The sequence below is a fragment of the Gobio gobio genome (assembly GCF_949357685.1).
Source record: "Gobio gobio genome assembly, chromosome: 1".
NCBI classification, from domain to species: domain Eukaryota; kingdom Metazoa; phylum Chordata; class Actinopteri; order Cypriniformes; family Gobionidae; genus Gobio; species Gobio gobio.
In genome coordinates, this window is record NC_137097.1 from 37,538,256 (window position 1) to 37,565,867 (window position 27,612).

Genomic DNA, 27,612 nt, shown 5'->3' on the forward strand with positions numbered 1-27,612 from the left:
GGTTTGTCCATGTTGTTTTGAGAGTGGAATTTCTATTTCAAGAAATGAGCCAAACCAATGGAGAAAAACTGTAATGGACTAAAGTAGGGAATAGTGATTGAGGGTTTAGGGGGCGATTTCGGATTCAGCTATAGTCTCATGTGTCCTGTTTTCTCAGGCCCTGTCCACACGAAGCCAGAGCTTTCCCTATCCAATCTTTTTTTCCCCTTGTTTCAAGAAATATCTGCGTAAACTCAAGAGCACTGAAACCGACTTAAAACGATGTAGTACACATGCCAGGCCAGTATGTGGCACTGTAAGTCTGCCACAGAAATACTCTAAAAACGGAGAAGAAGAGTTGGTAGGAAGTGAGGCAAAATCTCACAATAAAATAACATTAAATAAATATGCTACTTACCAGATTGTGTTTTATTAAATCCTACACCTACCCCAACCCTAAACATACCCTTACAATAATGCAAATACAGTAATTAAATGATGCAATATTGATGTGCGCATGCCCAGTGCCCGTAGTTGTATCCCTTCTAGTCTTTACCCGTACGGGACGTGGTGTGATGACATCAACGTTTCACAAAATATACGGATTGGCTGTAAACACGAAAACGCAAGGGTGTCGTTTTCAGATTTATCCACTCTGGGACCCGGTTTCATGCTACCAAAATGCCGGATCCTTGTGGACAGAACGCTGATACGATACAACATTTTTACATATACAGCTAAACGCATCTTCGTGTGGACGGGGCCTCAGTTGAGTTTGTCTTGATTGTTTACTGGTGTTTCTTGTTAGTCATTAGTCTTTGTGTATAGCCCTCATCTTCCCATTGTCTAGCCTTGTTCCCTGTAACCAATGTTGGTGAGTGTTATGTTCATGTTTATGTTACGAATTCAAATCTTTATTTTGTATCTGTTCACTTTTGGATAAAAAAAAACTACCCGTGGGTTCTGAACTACAACTCGCCTCAGAGGACATTGTTACAGAAAGCTATGCAAGAGTGCATTCTGTTTACTGCTTAGTGCTTACACAAAAGAATGCTGTACTGTACCAACTACCTCAGTACTGTATCAACTATTGCCTCCGCTGTTTAACTGCAGCCCCTCTGCATCTCCAACACCTTTCTGTGACTGTCTTGGAGCTTTAATTCTCTAGCTCCGCCCAGTAAGGAGGTTCCCCTGGCTCCGCGTCCAGTCTATAAACCAATCACTCCACCGCAGCTTGTCAACCTATTGACTTCGCCTTGGCTCCTCCCTCCCTGGGCTCCACCAGAAACCATCATCCTGACAGGCTCCTTCATCCCACCGGCTTCGCTTGGTCCTGTCTGCACCTTCGGAACTGTCTGGCTCCTCCTTCCCCCCAGCTCCACCTTCATCCTCAGTCCCACCGGCTTCACACCAGTCTTCAGGCTCCATGACTGGACGCTCATGGCCGCGGCTCCACCTCCATCTCCACTGCCTTCAGTGGAGTCAGCTCTACCTGGGTCTCCATTTCCATTGGCCCCATTTCCATGCAGTCGTCCCCAGTTCTTCAGTTAATTTGTCTCCATAATCATTAAGTTAAGCAGGTGTCTTGTGTTTAGTCAACAATCTCACTGTATACAAGCCCTCAGTCAGCGCTCGACATTAGCGCTTTTCTGGGATAAGTGGATTTTACTTGCCCGACTGGACAAGTAGATTAAAACATTAGTGACAAAAATAACTAGGAAAGCATCAAAACTTGAAAATTATTCTGTTTTATTACAAACAGTGACTGATAATGTATAGTGTTTTAGTGGTAACAAGTCACTCTGTTGAGGCTTGCGCTGCCTGTCTCTTTGTGAGAGACTTTCATGGAGAAATCAAAACAAATGAGCATAGCAGCACACACAAGAATCTTACAGAAGAAACATACTGAGGTAAAAATATTTTTGGTGTACGTTATGAATCAGCGAATCGAATCAGCGGTTCACATATTCACTGAACCACTGTACTCACATGAGCTTATTTAAATATGTTTTTAGTACATTAATGGATCTTGAGAGAGGAAATGTCATTGCTGGCTACGCAGGCCTCACTGAGCCATCGGATTTCAACAAAAATATCTTAATTTGTGTTCCGAAAATGAACTGAGGTCTTACGGGTGTGGAATTGCAATAAATTACATTAATAAGTAATAAATTACATTATTTTCATTTTTGGGTGAACTAACCCTTTAAGCAACATAACATGACCAAGGGAGCTGTTTTGCTGTATACTATCACGATTGCAAATTTAGTTGATTTTATAGTTCAATAAACAAGTAGTTAATATTAAGTTACTTACATTTTAGACACAATGTTGACTTTTTTGTTTTTTTCTTTCACAGACGAAAATAGATCCAAAGGAAAGCAACACTCAGTGCAGTGTTTCATTACTGAATGATTCAGCAACTCAATGACTCACTCATTAAGACGGTCATTTGTCGCCACCTATTGGTGGATTAGGTTTATGTTTAAAAGTATCATTGCATTTTTTCTTATTTATATATTCAAATATTAATTTAAAACATTAATCTCATAACATTATTCATTGCAGTTGTAATTTAGCAGTGTAAATTGTTTAATTTGATTGGTACCAGCCCTATGTCCTGACAAGCCAGACCCACATCAAGATGTTGGGTGTGGGAACACACCATTGGCAGGGCTCAATCCAAGGGTCGGGATAAACGGTTGTCTTTCAAATTCCCTCTGCACTCAATAGGATAGCACTACAACCAACCAGAGCAACGAAGAAGGTGAAGCAGAGCTAGTTGATAGATTAAACTTTCGCAGTATCCGGTCGGCAAAACTCCGAACACATCTTCCTTTCTTAAGAATGACTTCAGTGCCATTCTTTGTTCTTTTCTCAAAGAAAAGCTTAACAACAAGTCTTCCAGAGTCGTGGCCAAAGCCGATTCCGCTGTTCACCAGCTTCTTTGTTTACAAGTAGCATGCGGAACCACGGCAACTCTGTCGTCATTATGTTAAGCCCGCCCACTGACTCTATGCACAATGTGATTGGCCTGACTAGAGTTTGGTTTTTCCGGCTCGCAAGCCAACGGAGAGTTGCTAGACGACCCTGGCTGCAAATTCGATTTTCTACTGCTAGATTTCTAGGCTATGTCTTATTATTATTAAATAAATGTATTGATAAAATGCATGAAAAGATAATGCATACATTAAGGTTTCAAAAAATGGTCTTTATTGAGGTAAAACAACCTGGGGTAAATATCACAAATATATATACACTGATCAGGCACGAATATTGTGTTAGTCCCACTTTTGCTGCCAAAACAGTCCTGACCCGTCGAGGCATGGACTCCTCTAGACCCTTGAAGGTGTGATGTGAGCAGCAGATCTTAAGTCCTGGGCTGGAAGGACCCAAGGTTTCCCAGCAGAACATTGTCAAGTATCACACTGCCGGTTTGCCTTATTCCCATAGTGCATCCTGGTGCCATGTGTTCCAAAGGTAAGCGACGCACACACACCTGGCCATCCACGTGAAAAAAAAGAAAACGCGATTCATCAGGCCAGGCCACCTTCTTCCATTACTCTTTGGTCCAGTCCTAATGTTCACATGCCCACTGTTGGCTCTTTCGGCAGTGAACAGGGGTCAGTATAGGCACCCTGACTGGTCTGCGGCTATGCAGCCCCATACACAACAAACTGCAATGCACTGTGTATTCTGACACCTTTCTATCAGAACCAGCATTAACTTCTTGAGCAATTTGAGCTACAATAGCTCATCTGTTTGATCAGACCACACAGGCCAGCTTTTGCTCCCCACATGCATCAATGAGACTTGGTCCTCATTGACCGCCCATGACCATGTCACCGGTCCACCACTGTTCCTTCCTTGGACCACTTTTGATAAATTCTGACCACTGCAGACCAGGAACACCCCACAAGAGCGGCAGTTTTGGAGATGCTCTGACCCAGTCATCTATGCATCACAATTTGGCCCTTGTCGCTCAAATCCTTACGCTTGCCCATTTTTCCTGCTTCTAACACGTCAACTTTGAGGACAAAATGTTCACTTGCTGCCTAATATGTCCCACCACTTCACCTGTCATGTTATGCCTGATTGGTATATATATATATATATATATATATATATATATATATATATATATATATTAGTTTATTTACTTATTTTATTTAATAATTCTGTGTACTGGAAACTTGCGTCATCAAGACAAATTTATAGAGTAAGCACACTTTTTAATGTCATTTTGATTTTGAAACAAATGTCTGTTTGTCTCCACCTATAGGTCTTGAAACGTTTCTACACATAATGCGATGCTCTGCATGTATGAGGGTTCAGTAGAAGAGACATCATTGTAACGGAAGTGACTGTATAAAAAAAACATCAGTTGATCCACATCAAGAAATGTTGCTTATTCTGTGGAAAAAAACAGCATTTCTGCAGATTAAGCACAGACACTTTGTCTGCATAAAGCACAGTTGGTGATTGTGATCCATGATAAAAGAAGGGTGTGGACAGCAGTGTGACACTTGCCGATCTTCAGCAATTTAAAGATGTGAACGGGAGTGGAGATGGCACAGCCAGATTGGATTGGATGGAAAATGTCATTGTTAAAACACTCACCAGATGGCAATATTTCCCAACTCTCTAAAGTTCACCAGACCTGCAAATTGAAAACCTCACACAATTGTCTTCAAGAAACCCTTACAGAGAGGCCCAATACTTTATGTGATGTCACGTTTTTTTAAATTACATTAAATATCAGCCTATATTATTGTAATTTATGCTGTACACTCTTAAAAATAAATGTTATTTATTGACAACTATGGTTTCATGAAGAACCTTTACCATCCATGGAATCTTACAACTGTATAAAAGGTTCTTACAGTGCAAATAGATTTTTTAAGATTATTAAAATGTTCTACACTAAGAAAAACTGTTCACTGAAAGGTTCTTTAGGGAACCCAAAATGGTTCTTCTATGGCATCAAGGCAAATGTCTGATAGGTTTTCTCTATGGTCGCTATTTAATGAAAAAGAAAAAAAGATCAGCTGATCAGCGCTTCAGAGCTGGAGTTGAAAGACAAGGAGATGTAAGATTTGCTGGTGTCATGAAAAAGAAGGCAAGCAGAAAGAGAGAAGGAGAAAGGTTGTGCCTCATTTCCCAACGGGATGCCTAAATAGACAGCATTTGGTTAGAAAATGCTATAAGAAGGTGTTTACAAAGGATGCAGCTAGAAAATAGTTGTATGCAATTCAATGGCTCATCGATGTCCAACCCATCTTAATAAAATAATACTTATTACTATATTTACATATATGCACATATGGAGTTTCAACCGGTTAAATAACAATGAACGGTGCAATCACATTTACCATCCTTCAGTGAATTTTCACGTGCAAAATCCAGTCATTTCAATCAATGCCTCATGCAGATTTCGCAACAGGTTCATGTTAATCATGCAAATGCAAATGCGTTGTGTTGACCAACAGAACGTTGCTTGGTTTCAAAAGTGACCTCTGAGCAGTGCTTCATATTTCACCACTCTCTTAACAAAAGACAATGGGCCTTTTTTGCCTGCGAAACTTTCAAATGTGACTTTAGTCAAAAATGGCTTCACCTAAATGGCTTCGCTTGGCCTAAACAGATGCTGTGTCTCATTTTGAAGGCTGCACCCTCCTTACACATTTGTCTCATTTAAGAAAAGTAAACATTATATTGTAAAGTAAGAACTTATAGCCTCAGGAGGAATAAAAGTCAATTTTATAATGTTTAGCTTCTTTTCTTAAAATAAACAGAAGTAACAATAGTATTTTCATCCTTATTGTGAAATATATCAGCTTATTGAGAGAAACAGCTCTCAAAAAAGAAAAAAAAAAATATGGCAGGGATTGATTTTGTCCATGGGGAATTGATTGGATGGTTGTAGTTTGCTATTGGTCAATCTCATGTGAGTGACAGGTTGCCCCGCCCTCACCCAGGTAAACACATCATCATGGGCTGCATTCCAGTTCGTTTTTATTATGCCCTTCACTCGCTAACTTCCCTCTGTCTTGTTCACTCGGATGTGCATCATTGCTTACGTTGCATGAGTGCCCAAGCCCACTACTGGCAGAACCTTGTCCTAAGCCCTTGATTACTTGGAATCCACTATGGATTTTATTATTTTTTTCCCCCTTAAAAAATGGTTTAATGCAGCATTCTATATGTATATAGGTGTGTTTGGGTTGTTTTAAATATTTTTAATATATATATATATATCATGTTTGTGGTGGGGTAAATTAAACCCGATATGTGATGTCACAATCATGTTGCATTGTGGTATATGGAGCTACCTGAAGTGTACATATGGAGTAGACTCACTCCCTTGGTCAAAATCGAGGGAGTGAGGGTCTGTCCATATAAACTTCCCTCGTCCACTTCACGAAGTGGAACGCACTTCAAAATGGGGAAGTGCTTAGGGAAGTTCACAAGTGTGTGTTGAAGAGTGGAGTGGAACGCAGTCATAGAAGATGTTGCTGCAAGAGTTATTTTGATGAAAGATTACGAGGGCACATGAATTAATAATAAAAATGTGCACAGATAGGTACTACAATATTACGTAAAAAAATTTAAATTAAAATTAAATTCTATATTTTGATTTCATTGTGACAGACATCCTCGATGACTAATGGTAGGTTTTTCATTTACACGTGCATAAAAAAAATTTAATAAAAAAAAAAACTGCTTTGTTTAAAAAAGATGTAAGATATTTAACACTTGGGACTTAATTGTTCTTGCCACTATTTGGGTTGCAAGATGAACCTCAACAATTTTGTTTCCCTGAAAAAAAGTTTGTCAGTTTGCAAGTTTTCCCGCGTTCCCAACACGTATAACGCCAAAATGCTGTCTGGGTAGTCAGCTCACTAGGTTTTGAGACAGCCCTAAAGAGGGCGGAGGAATAACACTAATACCCACAAATCAAAACACGATCCGCTTCAAGTTTTCTCTCGGTTGGAGAAAGAAAGAAGAGTTTGACATGGAGAGTACAAGTCATAGAGGATGACAAACTTTTGACTGACATATGTTTTCAGGAATGTGTTTTTCTCCATCATGTCCAGATAATGATGGCCAAACTGCAGCCGAAACTTTTCAAAAGTGCTGGAGAAAGGATTTCTAATGTAAGAGAGAGCAGACCAGGATCTCTGTACAAGTCTGATCGATTCATTAGTTAAGACTTGAGTGCATATTCAGCATCTACACGTGCGCGTGTATGCTAAATCTTACTGGATTTTAAACCTAAAACATTCAAAACTTCAACTAAACCTTATTTCTAACCTGTCAGAGGAGTTTTACTGACGTTGTGAAGGACAGAAATCTGGCATAAGTATTGAATTAAACGGACATCATGCAGAAGTTGAATTCGGTAAACAGTCACGCGGAGCTCCAGCAGCGGCTGGCGGATCACGGCGGATCCGGAGACACAGCGAGGGAAAACGGCACGAAACACATGCCAAGTCCCGCGGAACCTGTGGATACGGTTCACTGCTCCAGCAGAAAGATGCTAGTCGGGCTGGACATCCTCTGTCTGCTCGTGGGTAAGTGAACGAATGTTGGGTGACACTTTGTAATAACTTTCATTGGGATGTTAATGACATAATGACATGTTATTAGATTATTTACATAACGTGTAAGCAACTTGAACTGATAGAACTGGGTTACACTATAATTACTTAAGTATTAGAGAAACATTAAGCTATAATGTTTTGCTGGTCAAATCAAATACATTTATATGAGAACGCACATGAACTGAATCTGTTAAGCTTTATAATGTAGTAGCCTAATGTTATAAATGAAGACTATTGTTGCCAAGCTGATGTATTTTTTCCACCCCTCCCCTCATATGCAAAGAAACAAGTTTAAAACAACACAACAGATTCATTGCAGGGCTTTGCAGGTTGTGGAACATCCACTTCATCTGTTTTCCTCATAATATTAAAGGGGGGAAAAAAAGAAAAGTTTTTGACAGATCTTCACAAAAGATGTCAAAAGTTGACATGGGAACAACATTTCAAAAGTGGAGGAATCCAAAGTTGCTCCAGCCAAACAATCCTCTCAAAAGCCAAATCAGAGCCCAGAAAGGGAAAATAATAAGTTCATAACCTCTACGCACGTGGTGTGTGTGTGTGTCTTCAGTTTAGAGTTGGCAGGAAAGTTTGTCCTGGGAAATTCAGCCGTATCCATGGAAACAAGCAGTTCTCCAGAGAAAAGTGAAACTGCCTTTTCAGATGGCTTGAACTGCGTGTTGTTTACTTTGTTTTGGCTAATATACTTTATTGTAACTTTCATTACAACACACTAGCTTCAATGTAAAAAAGTGTAAAGGTCTGTTCACACCAACTAATAAAGATTTTCAAAATCGTTCTAAATATAAAAGGATAGCAGAGATCAGACCTTAAATATAATCACTTACAGAATATTTTTTTTCCCCAGCCAATCAGAATCCTTCCTGCTTTTGAGAGCTCAAGCGGTAGCATGTGCTTATAATAAACAGAACAGTAGTCTGTTGGTATATAATATTGTGTAAATATAGTGTATCTTTATAGTTATGCACAATTGTTACTGAAAGGTGGTGCTTCTACCTGATCAGACCCTTCATTTTTAATTTCAACCAAATGCAGTTAGATTGAATGTCATAAAGGTACATAAACCTGATTTCACATTATATACATTTTGTTCATGACTTAACAAAAGTTATTATGAAGTGTAAATTCTCCATACCATTTTCAAAAATACTTTTTTATCTGCACTAATCCTTGCAAAATGTTGTCCTGTTAGTTTGTTGACACATTTACTGCTTTCTGCAAAGCTGCTGGTAAAATCAGTGCACACCCCATCAGTTTCAGACGATTTATTGTGTCACAACAACATTCACAACTGGGATACGGAGATCAACACCTTAATTATGTTTTTTTTTTTTTTTTTGTCGTTGCTTTTGGTGTGCCAAAGAGAACCTGTCCAGGCAGACAGACAGGTTACAGTAAGTCCTTCATCAGCCTGACTGTACTGCTCACATGAGACCTGTTGTAGGAACTGCTCTTGGCCTCCAGGTAAAAGTCCTTGTCCCACAGAATCTGTTTTTAGAAAGTGAAGTGTTTAGTGCCGCTTGAGGTTTATGGAGGAAATGTCACGCAGTGTGCCTCCTTTGATTTAGAATGACTGTCACTTTCTGCCTTATGACGTTACCAGTCATGCACTCAGCAGTGCATAACCGGATTAATCCATGATTAATCCATGATTAAGAAAGTGTAGTTCATATAACCATGTGACGACAGTGAGGACAGACTGGAGAAAGCCGGGAGTGAGCAGAGAGGAACTGTGCTGTGGGATGAGGCATGATGATGTGATAAAGGACGAGGTCATTTGCGACCGCTCTCTCTGGTTACCATCGTAAACACATTTCCCTGTTTTGATGGACATGGAGCTTGTGTGACTTCCTCCTGACATTTGTTACGACTGTCAAATATTCAGAGCCGTGTGATGCAGCTCATTTGTGCCGTATTCACCTTAAGTATACACTCTGAAAAATAATGTGTTAGCTTAACAAAAAAAAAGAAAAAAAAAGAATAGTTTGCATCAATTATTTTGTTATGACAACTTTGAGTGAGTTCATGTTCAACCAACAAGCTACTTTGAGTTAGAGAAACTTAATAATTTGTAGCATAGACACATTTTTTTTAAGTTGATTACCCAAAACAATTAAGTCTTTCCAACTACCAGAGTTGCAGCCCTGGAACCAATTGAAAACATTAACATTAACATTACACAAACTCTTTTAAATGTCAGACATAACAGCCTTAAACACTAATAGGTCTTTCCCTTCACTTAAAACAAATAAAATAGCACTTAATTTCAACATTTATTCTCCTTATCCAGTTGTATGCAAAGCATACTGGCAACTAGAAATCCGAAGTTTCCGAAGTTATCAAGACAATTTCAACAACTACAACCTAATAATAATAAAAAAAGCCAATTCATGTTTTTGACCCACTTAATTAGGTCTTGAGTACATCCTGTCCTGATATGTATTTCATAATTACTTCTATTATTTATGGTAAAAGTGTACTGCAGAATGTACTGACAAGGATTTATCCATTTAATTTATATCGAGAATTATTCGTCATGTATTTAAATACATTATTAATTACACATTTGTAATGGTGAAGTTGTAATTTAATACATTCAAACTTCTTTAAAGTATGAAAAAAGATTACAGTAAATATTTTAATTTGAAATTATTACAAAATTCTCCTTCGTTCATCTTCGAAACACAAATGAAGATGTTTTAAATCAAATCTGAGATTGCTGTCCCTCCACTGACAGTTCATGCAACTACCACTTTTTATGCTTCAAAAGATCGTAAAACTATAATCCATATGAATTTTAAGGTTTAGTCCAAATTTTCTGAAGAGACACGATCGCTTAAAGGAACACTCCACTATTTTTGAAAATATGCTCATTTTCCAACTCCCCTGGAGTTAAACAGTTGAGTTTTACCGTTTTTGAATCCATTCAGCTGATCTCCGGGTCTGGCGGTAGCACTTTTAGCATAGCTTAGCATAGATCATTGAATCTAATTAGACCGTTAGCATCTCGCTCAAAAATGACCAAAAATTTTCGATATTTTTAAAACCTATTTAAAACTTGACTCTTCTGTAGTTACATTGTGTACAAAGACGGAAAATGAAAAGTTGTGATTTCCTAGGCCAATATGGCTAGGAACTATACTCTCATTCCTGCGTAATAATCAAGGAACTTCACTGCTGTACCATGAGTGCAGCGGCACAATGTTATTACACAGCACCTGGAAATAGGCAAACTTCCGTCAACATAACCAACGTGACAACCTGCTTGCACAGGGAGCGTGCTGGCTATTTTCAGGCCCTGCGTAATATCATTACGCCGCTGCACCGATGGTACGGAAGTAAAGTTCCTTGATTATTACACAGGAATTAGAGTATAGTTCCTAGCCATATCTGCCTAAAAAATCGCAACTTTTCATTTTCCTTCGGTCTTAGTACACAATGTAACTTCAAAAGAGCCAAGTTTTAAATAGGAAAAATATCTAAACTCTTTGGTCATTTTTGAGCGAGATGCTAACGGTCTAATCAGATTCAATTATCTATGCTAAGCTATGCAAAAAGTGCTACCGCCAGACCCGGAGATCGGGTGAATGGATTTGAAAATGGTACAACTCAACTGTTTAACTCCAGGGGAGTTGGAAAATGAGCCTATTTTCAAAAATAGTGGAGTGTTCCTTTTATATGAACAGATTGAATTTAGGCTTTTTTTCACATATAAACATTGATCAGCGAAGATAAACAGAAGCTCAAATGTATGTATGCTTGACGCACAAGATCAAAGCTTGTGGAAGCTTAAACGTGCTACGTAACTCAATAACGAACCTCATTGGTTCTTGCAGAAGCTCAAACGTGCTGTGTAACACAAGAATGAACCTCATTGGTTCTTGCAGAAGCTCAAACGTGCTGCTTAACACAAGAATGAACCTCATTGGTTCTTGCTGAAGCTCAAACGTGCTGTGTAACACAAGAATGAACCTCATTGGTTCTTGCAGAAGCTCAAACGTGCTGCGTAACACAAGAATGAACCTCATTGGTTCTTGCAGAAGCTCAAACGTGCTGCTTAACACAAGAATGAACCTCATTGGTTCTTGCTGAAGCTCAAACGTGCTGTGTAACACAAGAATGAACCTCATTGGTTCTTGCAGAAGCTCAAACGTGCTGCGTAACACAAGAATGAACCTCATTGGTTCTTGCAGAAGCTCAAACGTGCTGCGTAACTCAATAACGAACCTCATTGGTTCTTGCAGAAGCTCAAACGTGCTGCGTAACACAAGAATGAACCTCATTGGTTCGTGCAGAAGCTCAAACGTGCTGCGTAACAGGAAAATTAACCTCATTATTTTTTAGTGGAAGCTCAAACGTGCTGCATAACAATACAATACAATTAATCACACTTCTTTCTCACAAGAGTATGTTTGATCAAATAGTTGGATTCTCCATTTGGATGAAAATAAGGCTTGAAAATCTGACTGCGACTACGGCCTGTGACCAACTGAATTCTGTATAATTCACCAAGTTTGTTGATGCTTGGCAGCCCTAAACGTCTTTCAGTTTGGCTAATGATTATTATTTGTTTAGCAACTGGCTCATTAATATAGAATGTACAGTCGTAGTTGTGTGTATCGACCATTATAAACATACTGTAATGACTCAAAGGCGCTGTAACATAGCTGATATAAACACACCTGTTACAGCACAACAGTTGACTTCTACTGTTGCAACAAGTTGCTTGGAAACAGTAAACAGCCCATATTTACTGAATAATAACTGTTGGCAGAAGTTGATTCTCAATTTTATTACTTATTTGAATATTTACTAAACATTGGTGTCTTTCATCGTACTGTTCCTGGCTTATTGCTTTTGAAGCTTGATACTATCGCAGGCTGAAGGATTGTAACTGATTTCAGTGTGTGTTTTTTCCCAGCAGTGAATAGGGTATTCATGCCACGGCATTCTGATCCACTTTTAATAAGTCCAACAAAAGCTGGAATAAGAGCAGCTTTGATGGCGGAGAAACTCTGTCTGAGAAACTCTTGCTGTGCATGTGAATGTGAGCGCTGACTGCATCAGCAGCGGAAAACAACACTGCAGATTGTTTACAGAGGCGCTCGGACACGCTGAGGCGATCGATCACTCACTTGGCTCCCCTTCTCTGCAACTCTTTTGTTAGTACATTCCACTCAGCCAGACTGCGATACATAAGGAGGTTTGGAGAAATGCTTGCCCTGGAGATATGCTTCAGTAGCTTTAGCTTGAGCTGGGTCAAAGGTTAAAGTGTGAAAGAAAGGTCACAGGCATACCTGTGTGTGTGTGTGTGTGTGTGTGTTGAGAATACTTGCTGAAACAAGCAATACTGATTTCTTATCACTCTTTTCGACAATTTCACAATCCTCATGTAAGGATCAGGTTTGCAGCTGGTAATAAGATGCGTTTTCAGTGATCCGATTGCAAGTGCTAGGTAGAGATGCATTATCACTTCCATCCAAGCGGCAACCTCCCCTAGTTTCTCTTGAAGCCAATACGGAAGTGACTTAAACTGCAATTCATCGACTGGCCACTAGAGACAGACTCCAAAAGAGAGCAGAATCTCATTGAGCCCCATGTTAAAATGCCCAACTTTACAGCAGAAAAAAAAAAACATGTTAACAGCTTGGTACAAATTGTGGGTTTGGTCTATCTATATGGCTAATTTTGCCCTTCATGACAACTGTGAGAGGGGTGAATTTTTTTATAAGTAATTTGTTTACATTATATTAAGCCTTAAAGTTCAGCATAATTAAGGGCGTGGCCACTTTGAGTGACAGGTGGATTGCCCTTTGTCTGCTGTTTGTTACGTCACCTCAGCTCCAGCCACGTCCCACCTCTTTGCCCATTTTCTGTTATCCGGGAGTGACGCACGATGACGCGCTGCCAAGATGGCAACGGCCGACTTTGAGGCTTCAAAAACTCTCTTCAGAAACCTACGGGTGACATCACGGACACTACGTCCATATTTTTTTACAGTCTTTGCCTCCATCTGGTGTTAAAGTTTCACATCGAGATAACGTTTTTTTTTTCACCGTTGAGTGCGCCACAACAAACACTATTGAATGAATGAACCCCTTGTGCAGTGGGAAAAGAAGCAAATTAAGTTTTAAATGCTTGTTTTGGGTCGATGTCCCAGAACGATCATGTGTTAGGGGCCATTTACATTGAACACATTTTTGCATCTACAAATAATACTCTGGGATTTGAGCTAAATTCCGAGCTCGGAGCCCTGTCTTTGGACACCATGCCAAATATGCATATTCTATACTATATCTGAGTATATGTAAGTGTGAACTCGTGCCATGTTTTTAGAACTGCACATTTTTAGACGCGAGCACACCGGTCAAAGGCATCCATCTAGTGCATGTTTACATTGAAAAAAACAATGGAAACATAGTGCAGTGGAATGCAAAAATGCAAAAATGTGAACAGAATTTGGCCGTCGAGTAGATGGAGCTTCCCTGAATAAATTGTATCTTAATTTTAATCAATGTTTCATCAGCCAATTGCCTTTTTGGATTTAATAAATAAGAAGCAGATAGGCTATCGCAGACAATAATCGTGACATGGAAGCGATGAAGCGATCACTTGCATTGAACATGAACTGGAGCGCGGGTTGGGGCTTGGGGTTGGGTACTCAGAGTTCGGGCCAAATTCTGAGCTCGAAGCCCTCCCCCCGGACAGCACGCCAAATACGCGTTTAAATTTACTAAAAATTATAAATTATATGTAAGTGTGAACTCGTGAAAAGAAAAGTAGTTTCAATGTAGCTAGCTACTTTTTGTGTAGCTAACTACTTTTTTCAAAAGGGTAGCTTGAATGTAACTTAATTACTTACAAGTAGCTTGTAAATCTACAGTTTCAGAGTAGCTTGCCCAACACTGCCTATACGTGGGTGTATGGATGGATGTATAGGTGATTCTGTGGCTTGTGCATTGCTGAAAGGTGATTTCTAAGGTGTTTTCCAAATCAGTGATAATGTTTAAGACTCTCCCCTAGAAAATATACAATATATCAAAACTGCCTTGATGGCAATACTATGGGCTTCTTTGACATATCTTACAACACATATAGTCTTATATACTGTACATATCACAAAGTGTACCCTTTTCAGTATAATGGTATATAAATATATCAAAAGTGTGGCACTGATATCATCACTGAGCAATGGTACTGTCAGAAGTGGTTTTGTGAATGATTTGGTGTTAGCTCTGCTTCAGTGATTCATTTGAGTGTTCATTTGAACCCCGAGTGCCTCACCAGATTTGTATTGGTAAGACGCCCGCAGGTCTGATCTGAAGGAAATGACTGAGACATCAAAGCAAAAGACATAGATATGGCAGTGTGTGTGTGTGTGTGTGTGTGTGTGTGTTAGTTAACATCTCATTGAGTGAGTAAAGCATCTATTCAAGGAGGACAGACGGCCTATCAGATAGAGTGGGGCTGTACCTGAAGGCCTCTTCCTGTTTATCACTTCTCTGTCCTTCACCTTTCTTCTCTGCCACAAAATGCAGCATTTAATCAAAGGTGCTCTTACAAAGGACCCAGTGGAGTGTATGTCAGTGTGAGGCAGGTGTGTGTGTGTGTATAAAGTGTTTGTTTGTATGAAACGTCTTGTGTTTCCATTCAGTTGGCAGAGAAAGCTGTCAAGTGAGACAGTGAGATTGCAGCACGCTGCAGCATGTCAGTTATGTGGGCGGCAGCACATTCAGACGCTCATGAGCACATGGTGCATGTCTGCTGTTTCCACATGCTCATTCCTGTTGATAAATGCATCCCTGTTCTCTGCATATTAATAGCTCAATCAATGTGGCTGTATAAGAAGTATCAAATATTGTATTGGATAATATAAAAAAAAATGTTGTTGCTAAAACTCTAGTCACAAATCTACATAAGTAAGTAAATCTAAATATACAATACGTTTTTTACCCCTTTTAATACAATATACTTTTACAAATATGTATAAAATTCATCCTGAATATATCGATCTGACTTTATGAATGTAAATCTAAAATATGAATGTAAATAACTTAATTATCTACAGTTTTTTACAATCGCTATGACAATTTTTTCAATACTTTTAACAAATTTCCTAAACTCTTAACACACCTACATCACGCAATTGCCAAAACGGTTCATTTCATGCTCAAAATCACACATTGTAAACTAAACTCCAAAACTAATTTTCAAAATACAATGATTCACTAACACAATACACGTCTACCAAAACCCTAACACATGTTCTCTTCCAACAGGAACATTTGGTCAATCATAGCACAATGTCATAAAAACACTAACATCAGATGGAATTACAGAAACTGCATTATTTTTTGTGTCAGGTCTGCCCTTATACAATAGACAGTATATTTGATTGATCATCGATTGTGTCTTTTGAAGCCTCTCCACATTTTTGTTTTGTTAGGTTTAGTAAATGCATGCATTTTGTTTCTTTTGCTGCAGAAATTCAATACAAAAAATAAATGACCCATCTCAGAGTATCTTTATAGAATGCCCTTCAGTTTTATTTCATTATCAGCAATCACCATGTTGACAATAGCAAGTTCCCGTTCTTCATTTAGGAGCTTTCTTCTGCACCCTGAGGGAGGTAGACATTGAATCCACACTCAAAAAAATGATTCTTTAAACTTACTTAATTTAATTATGGACAGTGGTTCCACACAAGCAAATAGATTTTTATTAACATTAATGGAATTTTTCTAATCTATGTAAACTCCTTGTGTTGGGACAACACAACTGAATGGGGAAGAATCTATGTGAAATAGTAATGTTGAACTAAATCAGTGGAATTGCTTCCCTGTAACTTAAATCGGTTAAGTTAAATGAACATGCACACTCAAAAAAATAACTCATTGGACAAACTCAATTTACCTGAGGGCAGGTTTTCCATCCAATAAATATGTGTAACCCCAACTCATAAAAAACTAATTCATACAATGAAATGTAATTGAGTTGGTCCAACTCAATTTTATCTAATATTTTAATTTATATTTATATACGTATAACATTACTTTTTTTTCTTGTCAAACTTAAATTAAAAAAAATTATTGGAAAATCAATTATAACCAATTTCATTCATCATCATACACAATGTATATAATGAATATATAAGAAAAGAGGTTTTACATTAGCATAGATCACTGGCGCCACTCTTCAGCATAACGGTAACCACAAAATTAAAAAAACATTACAGAAACCTCTCTAAATGTCCAACATAACTGAACATTAAACACTAACATTACTAACAACATCATTCCCTTTACAGAAAAACATATAAAATAACACTTTAATCCCTAAATTTACTCTCCTAATGGAGTCCCTTGCAAAGCATGCTGGGAACTGCCCAGTTAGTTATGTCAACACAAATATTTAACACAACTGAATTAAGTAAACTTCAGTTCTAAATATATTAGGTTGATTGAACACAATTAAATTAAGTTGTGACAAAATTAGATATGTTTAAGTAAAGTGAACAGAATTTAAATGTGTCACATCTATGAAGGGCTTGAATAATTTTTTTGAGTGCATATAGACAAAATACAGTTACATATTAGGGACCAGAGGCATACAGTCACTGTAATACATGGTAAAAAGTACAGTATTTACACTTTGCAGTAGGAGAAGCCCTTATACAATATCATACCTGTTGGTTTCTTGAAAAATCTGGATAATGGATGCCACTGTGTCCCGGCTGAGATTTGGCTGTACTCATTCACCAGCCTCTCTGATAGACTGTGGTTTATGACATGGTCTATGATAGTAGGTATTATTTCATCAATTACCCTAATTCTGGCCCTTCTTTGAGCGCCACTGTGCATTCTAATTCCTCAATCTCAACCTTGCCCTTGTCCAGGCATTCCTCTCCCTTGCCCTTGTTCAAATCCTCTCCCTTGTCCTGGTACTCATCTTCCTCTCCCTCATGCAGCCATTTTTCTTACTTTCTTTGTGTAGTTCTATATTGTTCATTTTTCACCCAAAGATGTCATATTTTATAGGGATGCACCGAATATTCGGCCACCGAAAATTTTCGGCCGAAAATGGCCCAAAAGTACATTTTCGGTTTTCGGCCGAAAGACTTTTATCACCGAAACAACACGGCCGAAATGTTGTGATGACGCAAACAGAAACCGCGACCTGCACGTGCTTGTCTGAAGCAACATATCCGCGGTGTGGACGTATTTCAGTATATCTGAGAAAGACCTACATCTGCTCTATGCACAAGCACTGACAGCGAGAGCTCGTGTTCTCGATGAGAAGAGGACCAGACTTCACTGTGAAACCGAACGCAATCTTTAACAGTGGGCATGTTTTAAGCGCGGAACACACTTCAATCTGGCGGCGGCGCGCGCGCGTGAACGCGATCATCTGTGAGCGCGATCGATCATCTCTTCCTTAAGAATAAACATGAATGAATGAACGTGTGTTGAGGATACATTACAACTTACTGTCACGTATCGTATGTGGTGTAATCGCTCAATCAGTGTCTCAACGGCGGAAAGACCTCAATATAACTGCTGTAAACTAAACAGTCATGTAGCATCACATTTACCTCAGGCAGTCACGTGTCCACATCTGTTAGTTCACTAGAGAAATCAACTCTTTCACTAAATATATGACCTATATTAGCCGTTATATTCGTTATATTCTACTTAACCTGTTAATGATATCTTGATTATTTCATGTATGTTTAAATAAAATGACAGACACTGTGTATAAATGATTATATTTCAACAACGAATTGGATAAAAAACTATTTTATAATTAGATTTAGAAGTTATTGCAAAAACTGCCTTATGTGAAGTTTACATGTTTGTGTACTATGTTACTTGAGTGTTGATTATTAGACCTAAAAATACATAGCAACTGAATTTATGCTAATAGTTTTGGCTCTGTTGTTAACCTTTAATATTAATGTGCAAGTAAGGGCTCCCTATATAGTTTAGAGCAATATATTCAATAAACTTTTAGTTATAATTTAATTCATTTAAGGACAGATACTTTTTTTTTCAGTAAACCAATAAAAATAAATAAAAAGCCATTTTGTAAAACTGTTGTGCACCGCTACACCCCTATTCTACAGTTAACATATGGGCTATGGCAGTCTTTGTTTTGATACACTATTATGTTGAAGGCCTACAGAGAAAATAGTTGTATCTTTAAGCAGTTGCACTTGTTCTGAATGCACTTTCTTGTAGTCCTACAGAGAACATTTTTAAATGCACTAGACCTAAATGCACTTTGTTTTTATGAGAGAACATTTAATTTTATAACCTTTCTGTAGGCCTGTACATTATTATTTAATGTACAAATGAGTGGGGTCAAGTTAAACATTTTAGTTTGAATTTTATTTTATACTGTGCATTGTTGCAATGTGCTAAATAAATATTGGCATAATTTGTAATTTATTTATTCTTTGAAACTTTAATATTAATTTATGCAATTGCAATGCCTTGATTTTAGTAAAGTTAGTACACAGTCATAGCCATAAATGCAATAGTACTTATAATTGGCATAATTTCTTTCGGTGTTTCGGTTTTCGGCTTTCGGCCTTGGTTTCCTCTTTTTCGGTTTTCGGTTTCGGCCAGGAATTTTCATTTCGGTGCATCCCTAATATTTTACTGTACACCATATGGTCATGTGACTGAAAGAACATCAACACCTGAACAATTCCTAGATGGGAATCAGCTGTGATTTATATATTTGCATAACTTCAATCAGCTGTTTATCAGTATCAATGGAATAAAATACAGTAGATATATTTGTGTTTCAATCACAATATAAACAGCAGTTTACTTTTACTTTAGCCTATAAGGTTAGGTTTAGAACATGGTGTTATCTGTTCTGACATACAGTGTTAAAGCATTGGTAAATTTGGCAGTAAAAATCCATTGTTTTGGTCTTAGTTGAGCTTGTCTGTAAAAGAAGTTCAAGCATTTTAAATTTGTGTTAACCGTATGTGTTTTGTGTAAAAGCAACAAAAAAAGTGTTAATTGTATAGCCTACACAGACAGATGTTGTGCTAACTGCGTTAAGAGTTTAGGAAATTTGTTAAAAGTATTGAAAAAATTGTCATAGCGATTGTAAAAAACTGTAATACATAATTTAATACCTCTATATTTTTTAAAGATGTAAATATATAAATCCTGAATATATACTGTAGTTGTATAAAAGTCTAAATATAAGTAAAGTACATAAAAACTAAATAAATATAAAAGTATAAGACAAATGTTAATAAATGTTAATAAATTACATAATTTAATACCTCTATTTTCAATAGATGTAAATATATAAATCCTGAATATATAGTTGTATATAAGTCTAAGTATAAGTACATAAAATCTAAATATAAGATATATTTTTTTACATAATAATACATATAATAAAATATATTTTTATGAACAAAAACGTAAATTAAAATAAGTGTATATAAAATCAAATCCTGAATATATAGATATTAATTTATAAATGTAAATCTTAATATATTCATGTAAATCTAAAGTTTTAATTGTAATAACTATAGATTATCTAATAAATAATCTTATATCTCTAGTTTATAAGAGATTTAATATATCCTTGGTTAAATAGTTAAATGTTTACAAATATATCATATAAATATTATATATTTTTCTATAATAAATTTTTTTAAATAAATCTTTACAAAACTCATTCTTTAAAAGAGTTTTGTGCATTTATAATAAATGATCTTACAATGAATCATATTTTTAGGTTTTATTGAATTATTTCCTTTTCAATTTAGCAGTGATTCTTTAATTTATATAGCATGCACACCTGTTTTATTAGCAACTAATCATCCTGTCATCCTGGAGTGTAGCTGTTCAATCCATTCTCATTTGCTCAGTAAATGACCGTAGAGACCACCCTGCCATTATCTCTGTCTGTGTTCTCCCCTCTGGCTAAAGTGCATTAGTCTAGCATCAGACTCGCTCTAAGCTACTCAACACTGATCCAGTGCAGCCTGCTGGAGCCTGCCAACTCTCTGCTGTACAGGGTTACAGCTCTAAATGAGGAAACCACCCGGGGCCGTCAGAGAGAGAGAGAGAGTTTGTGTGTGTTTGCTGGTGGATTAATACTGTTGTTATGGATTTGGTGAAAGGTCGGAGGTTAAAGGACAGTGCTGGCTGAGATATACGATAGCAGCTCGTCTCCCTCATGAGTGAAAGGAAACCGGAGTGAATCCTGCTGAGAGACATAACAAATTAGAGGATTACACAGTTTCTTTGCAAGAGAGGAGCAAATGAGTGGCAGTTATCAGTACAATTACCACAGCTCTATTACTGAAAATGATGCACCGAAAATATGCGGCCCTGTCTGTTCCTGTCTGTTCCTTTGCTGTGGTCTGGGCCGTGACCCTTCTACACCTTGCTGCATCATACACTCTAAAAAAAAAGGCTCGTAATCATAGGGGAACCTTTTTTAGTGCTATATAGCACCAATTTTGGTGCTTCAGTGGTTCTTCAGCGGTTCTTCAGAGGTGCTATATAGCACCTTAGTCAAAGAACCGGTGAAGAACCTCTGAAGAACCGCTGAAGAACCTCTGAAGAACCACTGAAGAACCACTGAAGCACCAAAATTGGTGCTATATAGCACTAAAAAAGGTTCCCCTATGATTACGAGCCAAGAACCATTTTTGGTGCAATATAAAACCTTTTTTTTTTTAGAGTGTACAGACGGGCTCCCTAAGATGTAGCATCAGCTTTTATCAAGCCATCTCACTCACTGACCTGCCTCAACATAGCCTCCTTCCCAAAAACACACATGCTCTTTAAGAGTCTGACCCCCTCAGCTGTTGGCTGTCTCCTGTGAACAGCGTGTTGTAAGACGGGGTAAAGTATAACCCCCCAGCCTGAGGACGCATGTCTGGACTGGGCTACAGTAACACCAGAGACGCAGCTTTGCTAGCGGTGGGGGTCAGAGAGGGATGAGAGGGAATCTCAGGCAAGCTCCAACTCATCTTTCCCTGTGGTTCTGCCCTCAATCACCTCATTGCCTGACAGATTTGCTTATTTTTAGGTGTGAAGCAAGCATTTTTAGAAATGCTTGAAGGGGATATAAGTTGGCTGTGCTACATAGAAATGCAGAAATGTTAAACTCGGTAGGTGTGTGCACTGTTTCTTACGGCAGTTCTTGAGTTGGCCATATGGTTCTTTGTTCATAACGTTACAGTACAGAATCTTCAGATCAACATGTTCGTTTTTGGTATCAGGAAAAGGGAGTTGTTGTCCTGGCAGTGCAAGGAGACATTTAGCTTTTGTTATGGATTTTTTTTTTATGGATTCAAAATAAACGAGAAGCATACAATGCTGCAATCACAGACAATTCCCATCGGGGGACACCTGAGTTAGACGAGACAGTAAATTGCTTCTTAAAGAGGGTGTGCAAGAAAAAAACAAATGTATTTGATTCAGACGGGATTAAAATTTCAAAGTACATCTGTGAAACACATGCCTAACCTGCTCTGGGGAAACTAGTTCTGTCGGAACATGGCTTTATAAAGATTCTCCTATGACATCATTTTTGCCAACAATTGTTCTCCTTTGGTATTAGTACTTCTAAAGGTGGTATTTTACTATCATTGGGAAATTCAAATATTTCTGTGACATCATAGGAACTTAAATAGGTCCAAAAGTTTGATTGACATCATAGTTGAAAACGTCATAAAGATTAATTGACATCATGCATTGACATTCCATTACATCATAATAACTTACAAATAAGAACAGTTCATTACTTAACCATAATGATGTTAAGTCAGAGCTGGAAAGAGCTTTTTTATTGGAGTAAAGCTAAATAAAATTAATTTGGCACCAATTGGGAATTGTTAAAATTTGAAAATGGGAAATATTTAAGAAAATTTTGTTCTATTTTGGCTAAATCAAAACGTCTTGAAGAATTGAAAGTGGTCAGTGAAATCTTCTCTCTTACCACGTTCTTACCTGAAAATTTGTCAGATAGTCAGAAAGCATATTTAGTTGACTTGCAAATTAAGTTAGATGATTTGTATAAATTAAGAGCAGGAGAAGGAGGTTTTGAGGGAGGTCAAAACAAAGGTTGTCTTGAATATGGGGAACAGATGTCGTTTTATTTTTTTTTAAACTTGAGAAGAATATAGGGCTAAATATGAATCTATTAGTCAATTAAATATTGGGGGGCATGACTCAGAAAATCTTAAAGAAATTTCCAGTTAATTCTATTAATCAGGATGAAAAAAAAAAAACTCGCCAATTCCTGTTGATGAGGTTAAGGAAGCAATTTCTCAATTAAAAAATAAGTCGTCTGATAATGACGGGATAACGGCTGAATTTTATACGTTTTATTCTGAGCTTCTGTCCCCTTTCCTCCTCGAAGTCTATATAGAGAGATTAAATTGCTCTGAGCTCACAGCTAGTATGAAGCTTAAGTTGATTTTGAACTCCATTATTGATGAAAAGTTATATTTAATAATATTAGACTTGTCTTTGACCTCATTGATTATTCTAACCTTATAGAGGATGACAGTTTAAAAAAATTTTTTTAAACTTGTTTCAAGGCCTTTGACTCTATTGGGCATCCTTTCATTTTTTTGTTTTGTTTAGATTGTTTTGGTTTCGGGCCCTATTTTTGTAATGCTCTGAAAACTTTGTATGCAGGGGGAAATAACTCAGACAACACAGAGATGTCTTCTAGAAAAAGGAATCTGACAAGGCTTTCCAGTCTCTGTATATCTCTTTCTTATTGTAGCACAGGTCTTCTGTCATTTTATTAAGGATAGTAAGCTAGAAGGAATTCATATTGCTGGTAGAAGTATTTTAATTAGTCAACTAGCGGATGACAGCGTTGTTTTTAAAAAACTCTAGCCGGGTTTACAGGCAATTAAATTATTCAGAAATGCTTCAGGTCTGTACCTTAATATAAAAAAAAGTGAAATATTAGATTTGAAAAACTCCTCCCTTGTATCTGTGGATGGTATCCCTGTTAAAGAAGCTGTTAATTATTTAGGTGTTGTTGCCTCGAAAAGTGAACAAGATAGAGTTTCTCTGAATTTTAATCTTGCCTTTGAAAAGATTAAAAGCAAATTTAATCTTTGGTTATTAAGGGACTTGTCCCTTAGAGGTAGGGTTCTTCTGTCCAAAGCAGAAGGAATTTCTAGATGCTGCTTCATCTATACATGTAGACAATAATACTGTGACAACTATTGATCAGATTTGATTTAATTTTCTATGGAAGAATCGCGTAAATCTGTTTTTATAAATTCGCTTAAAAGTGGTGGACTTGATTTTCTTGAATTCTGTACTTATAAATAATACCCTCAAAATGAATTGGTTAAATTGTTTTTTGAAAAAAACTTTGTGAAAACTTTTATTTCAACTTTGTGGAATTGTATTCCTAATTTCATCCTTGACCAACTTGGAGGCCTTTCTTTTTTACTTATGTGTGATTATAAGATTGACAAATTGCCAGTGAAACTGTCTGCCTTTTTGGAATAACAATTGTATTTTGTATTAACACAAAAGTATATTTTTCAAGAAGCTGCAATCAATTCTGGTATAATTTCCTTATGTAGAGATGTGCTGTCTTCGGCTGCTATGCCCATAATTAACCCAACTGATACTGCTTGTGGTAAAATGTGTTTTTTACAGTCCAAAAACAACAACAAATCTATTTGCGCTCTATTTCTAAAAGAGGTTGCCACAAAATCTTGCTCTACTGCTTATTGGACTAAATTTGCTAATAACCTTGATTGAGAAAGTGTTTGGTTATTACCTCATATGTTTTTTTTTTGTCACAAACAAGGTGAAAGAAATTTCTTTCAAGATAATACACAAATTCTACCCTGTCAAACATTTCTGTAGTAAGTTTAAGAAAGACATTGATGTTAGTTGCTCTTTTTGCTCTTTGAACTTGCAAACAGTGCCTCACGTGTTCTGTAGTCATGTCAAAAGGTTATACTGTGACGTGTCCATGTTTATTAAGGAAAAGGTTCTCTTGCATTTTGATCTCTTGCATTTTGAAAACAAAACAAAAAAACGTTTTTTGGATACCTAAAATATGATAACAGAGTGAATAAGGCTTTTGTAATTAATCTGTTAATTTTATTAGTCAAAATTCACATTCATAAGTGTAAGTTTTCTAATAAAAAGCCCCTTTTCTCAGTAGCCCTTTACTAAATTACTTCTCTACTATTCAAACTAGTTCTAACAGGAAAGCTATTAATACTGTTCATCTGTTTTCTGTCTTTAAAATCTTTGAATAGTTCTTGGATCTTGTCTTGTCTTGTATCTTCTGTGAATTGTTTTTTTTTTCTTCCTATCTTTTAATTATTTGTTTTTATTTAATGAATTATAATTTGTTTATTTCTAATGTGTTCTTTGTCTTTTATGCATGGGTGTTATTTGCTCCCCTGGCTCCAAAGTGTATGTTGTATTGTTTTGTTGTTCATAGCATAAAAAAAGGTTCTGTGACATCATAGGAACTTAAAAAGGTTCTGTGACATCATAATAACTTAAAAAGGTCCTGTGATATCATAAGAACTTTAAAAGGTTCTTTGGCATCATAGGAACTTAAATGTGTCTCAGACCCTGTTGGTAAGCTTTATTGTATGGTGTTGTAGCTTTGGTATTTGTTTGTGCTCGTATCTGTGTGTTGCTCCTGTCTTCTTCTCCAAGCGTGCGTCTTTGTTCTTGGTGTGATTTGTCTTTAGTGAGAGCTGATCGGGGTAGACACAACAGAACACCAACCAACAACAAGAAGAGTAATATCACCCCCTGAGCTATCTCTCTCTTCACAGAGATCAGCTCTGCCTGTTTACCCAAACAGACGCTCACCCAGACAATAGCTTCAATTAGAAGTTTAGTGGATGATGGTCCTGTGATCCAAAACACAGCCGCAGTGCCGGAGGGCATATCATTTCTGTTTCATCTATGTGTGTGTGTGTTTGTCAGACTCGAACTCATGCACACCTGACCATATTTTTCCACAAAGGCTTTTTTTGTCTGACGGAAAGACGAAGGGTAGACAAAGACAGAGATTAAACAAGATTAGACAGGTAATTACATCCCACCTCTCTCTCACTTCCTGCGATAAAGAGAACATGTTTTACTTCTCGTTCCCACAAAATTTTCAGTCTTTTTTCAGTGCCGTCTCCCCCAGCGTTTACGTCAGCCGTATTTGTGCTTGTAGATTTGTCGTTTCACGCAGAGAAAAGACTGTCTACCTGCTTGGGTTTTCCACTGCTCATTGTTTGTAGATCAAGGCTGACTGGGGTCATGTGCACCATGTATGTGAACATGTGCACTGTGGTCGATTTAGTCAGTGTTTCTGTGGAGTTTACGTCCATCTGGTTGTATATTGACACTGTGGTTGCTGTGGTTTTAAGAGGTGTTTGTGTATCTGTGCGTCCGTGTGGAACCAGTGGTTTCTGCAGCCGTGTTTCCTAACCCGACCCCCAGTGTTGTAGTGATGTTGATGGTGATGTTTGTCATTTGGGTATGTTTTTTATATCGTTTGTTGAGTGGATCCATATCGGTCTATGGATGTTTGGGTAGATGATGAGGTGTTTGTGTGGAGTTTTGTGAGAATTGGTGTTTGTTGTATTAATAAGGTGTTTGTGTGTATGTGTGTGTATTGTTATAAAGAGGAGGGACCCTGTTTACAGAGTAGGTCTCAGCTGAGTCTCGTTCACTGACCTCAAATTCCAGAACCGCCGCTAATCGCCTCCGTCTGGCAAACTCTCTCTCTCTCTCTCTCTCTCTCTCTCTCTCTCTCTCTCTCTCTCTCTCTCTCTCTCTCTCTCTCTCTCTCTCATCTCTCACACTCACTATTCTTCTCCTTCTTCTCAATCGCTGAGGGCTTTTTAGACTGTTTAGGTGACTGTTAGTGTTGTTTGCTAGGGCAAGCATCACTTACTCTTGCTCATATTTAGGTTTTTCTTCATCTATGGACACTTTCAGCCTTGTGGACTTTTATAAAGTAAACTTAAGACATACTTTTTTCTCTCTCACTAGTTTCTTTCATCTGTATACTAACAAAGTTCAACAGAACATAAACACTACTAAAACTTTATGGTCGATAATTTTTGTTTTGTTTTTGAAAGAATCTTATGCTCACCAAGGCTGCATTTATTTGATCAAAAATACAGTAAAACAGTAATATTGTGAAATATTATTGCAATTTTAAATAACTATTATCTATTTTAATATGTTTTAAAATTTAATGTTAAAGCTTAATTTTCAGCATCATTACTCCAGTCTTCAGTGTCAGATGATCCTTCAGAAATCATTCTATGATGATTTGATGCTCAAGAAACATTTATCATTATTATCAATGTTGAAAACAGCTTAATATTTTTGAGGAAAACATGGTCCTTTTTTCAGAATTCTATGAATAGAAAGCATTTATTTGAAATAGCAATCTTTTGAAACGTTATAAATGTCTTTACTGTAACTTTTGATCAACTTAATGCATCCATGCTGAATAAAAGTATTAATTTATTTCGAAAATAAAAAAATCTTTCTGACCATAAAGTTTTGAACGGTAATGTGCATACATCACAGGAGAAGTCTATCTCTTCATTTTTTATTGATCAGAATAAAACAACATTTTCTCACTTTTTCAAAATCAAAGCTGGAATGGAAATTATAACCCCGTTTCCCCCCGGGAAGTTACCTGGAACAATTTGTCCCAGGAACTTTTTCCCCCAGACCTGTTGCTGTATGTATTTCTCTAAAGTACCGTGAAGATTAGACTGCATGCGACTTTCGAGTTCCCGCTGGATTTTGCCCTCCGTATACAAGCTTAATAAAGCCTGAACCTCGTCGTTGGTCCATCAGTCGTATTTTTTAAACTCCTTTGTTGATTCGAATAGCAAACAACTTTTACTGCACGCACCGCAACAGACTTTTAGGTTGAAATAAAATGCTCCGTGAACTTGACCAATCAGCATGTTCAGCACCCAAGTCCCACCCCCAAAAGT

At 37.3% G+C, this 27,612-nt stretch overlaps 1 protein-coding gene across 1 annotated transcript in view; it reads left to right on the forward strand.

The window, feature by feature from the left end:
• The first annotated feature begins 6,879 nt into the window (after positions 1-6,879).
• ppap2d (phosphatidic acid phosphatase type 2D) overlaps positions 6,880-27,612 on the forward strand; it is a 47,716-nt gene continuing 26,983 nt past the window's right edge. Inside the window, exon 1 of the mRNA XM_079831467.1 lies at positions 6,880-7,553. Coding sequence (XP_079687593.1) covers positions 7,364-7,553 — 190 coding nt within the window. The 5' untranslated portion in view covers positions 6,880-7,363. The remainder of the gene's footprint in view (positions 7,554-27,612) is intronic.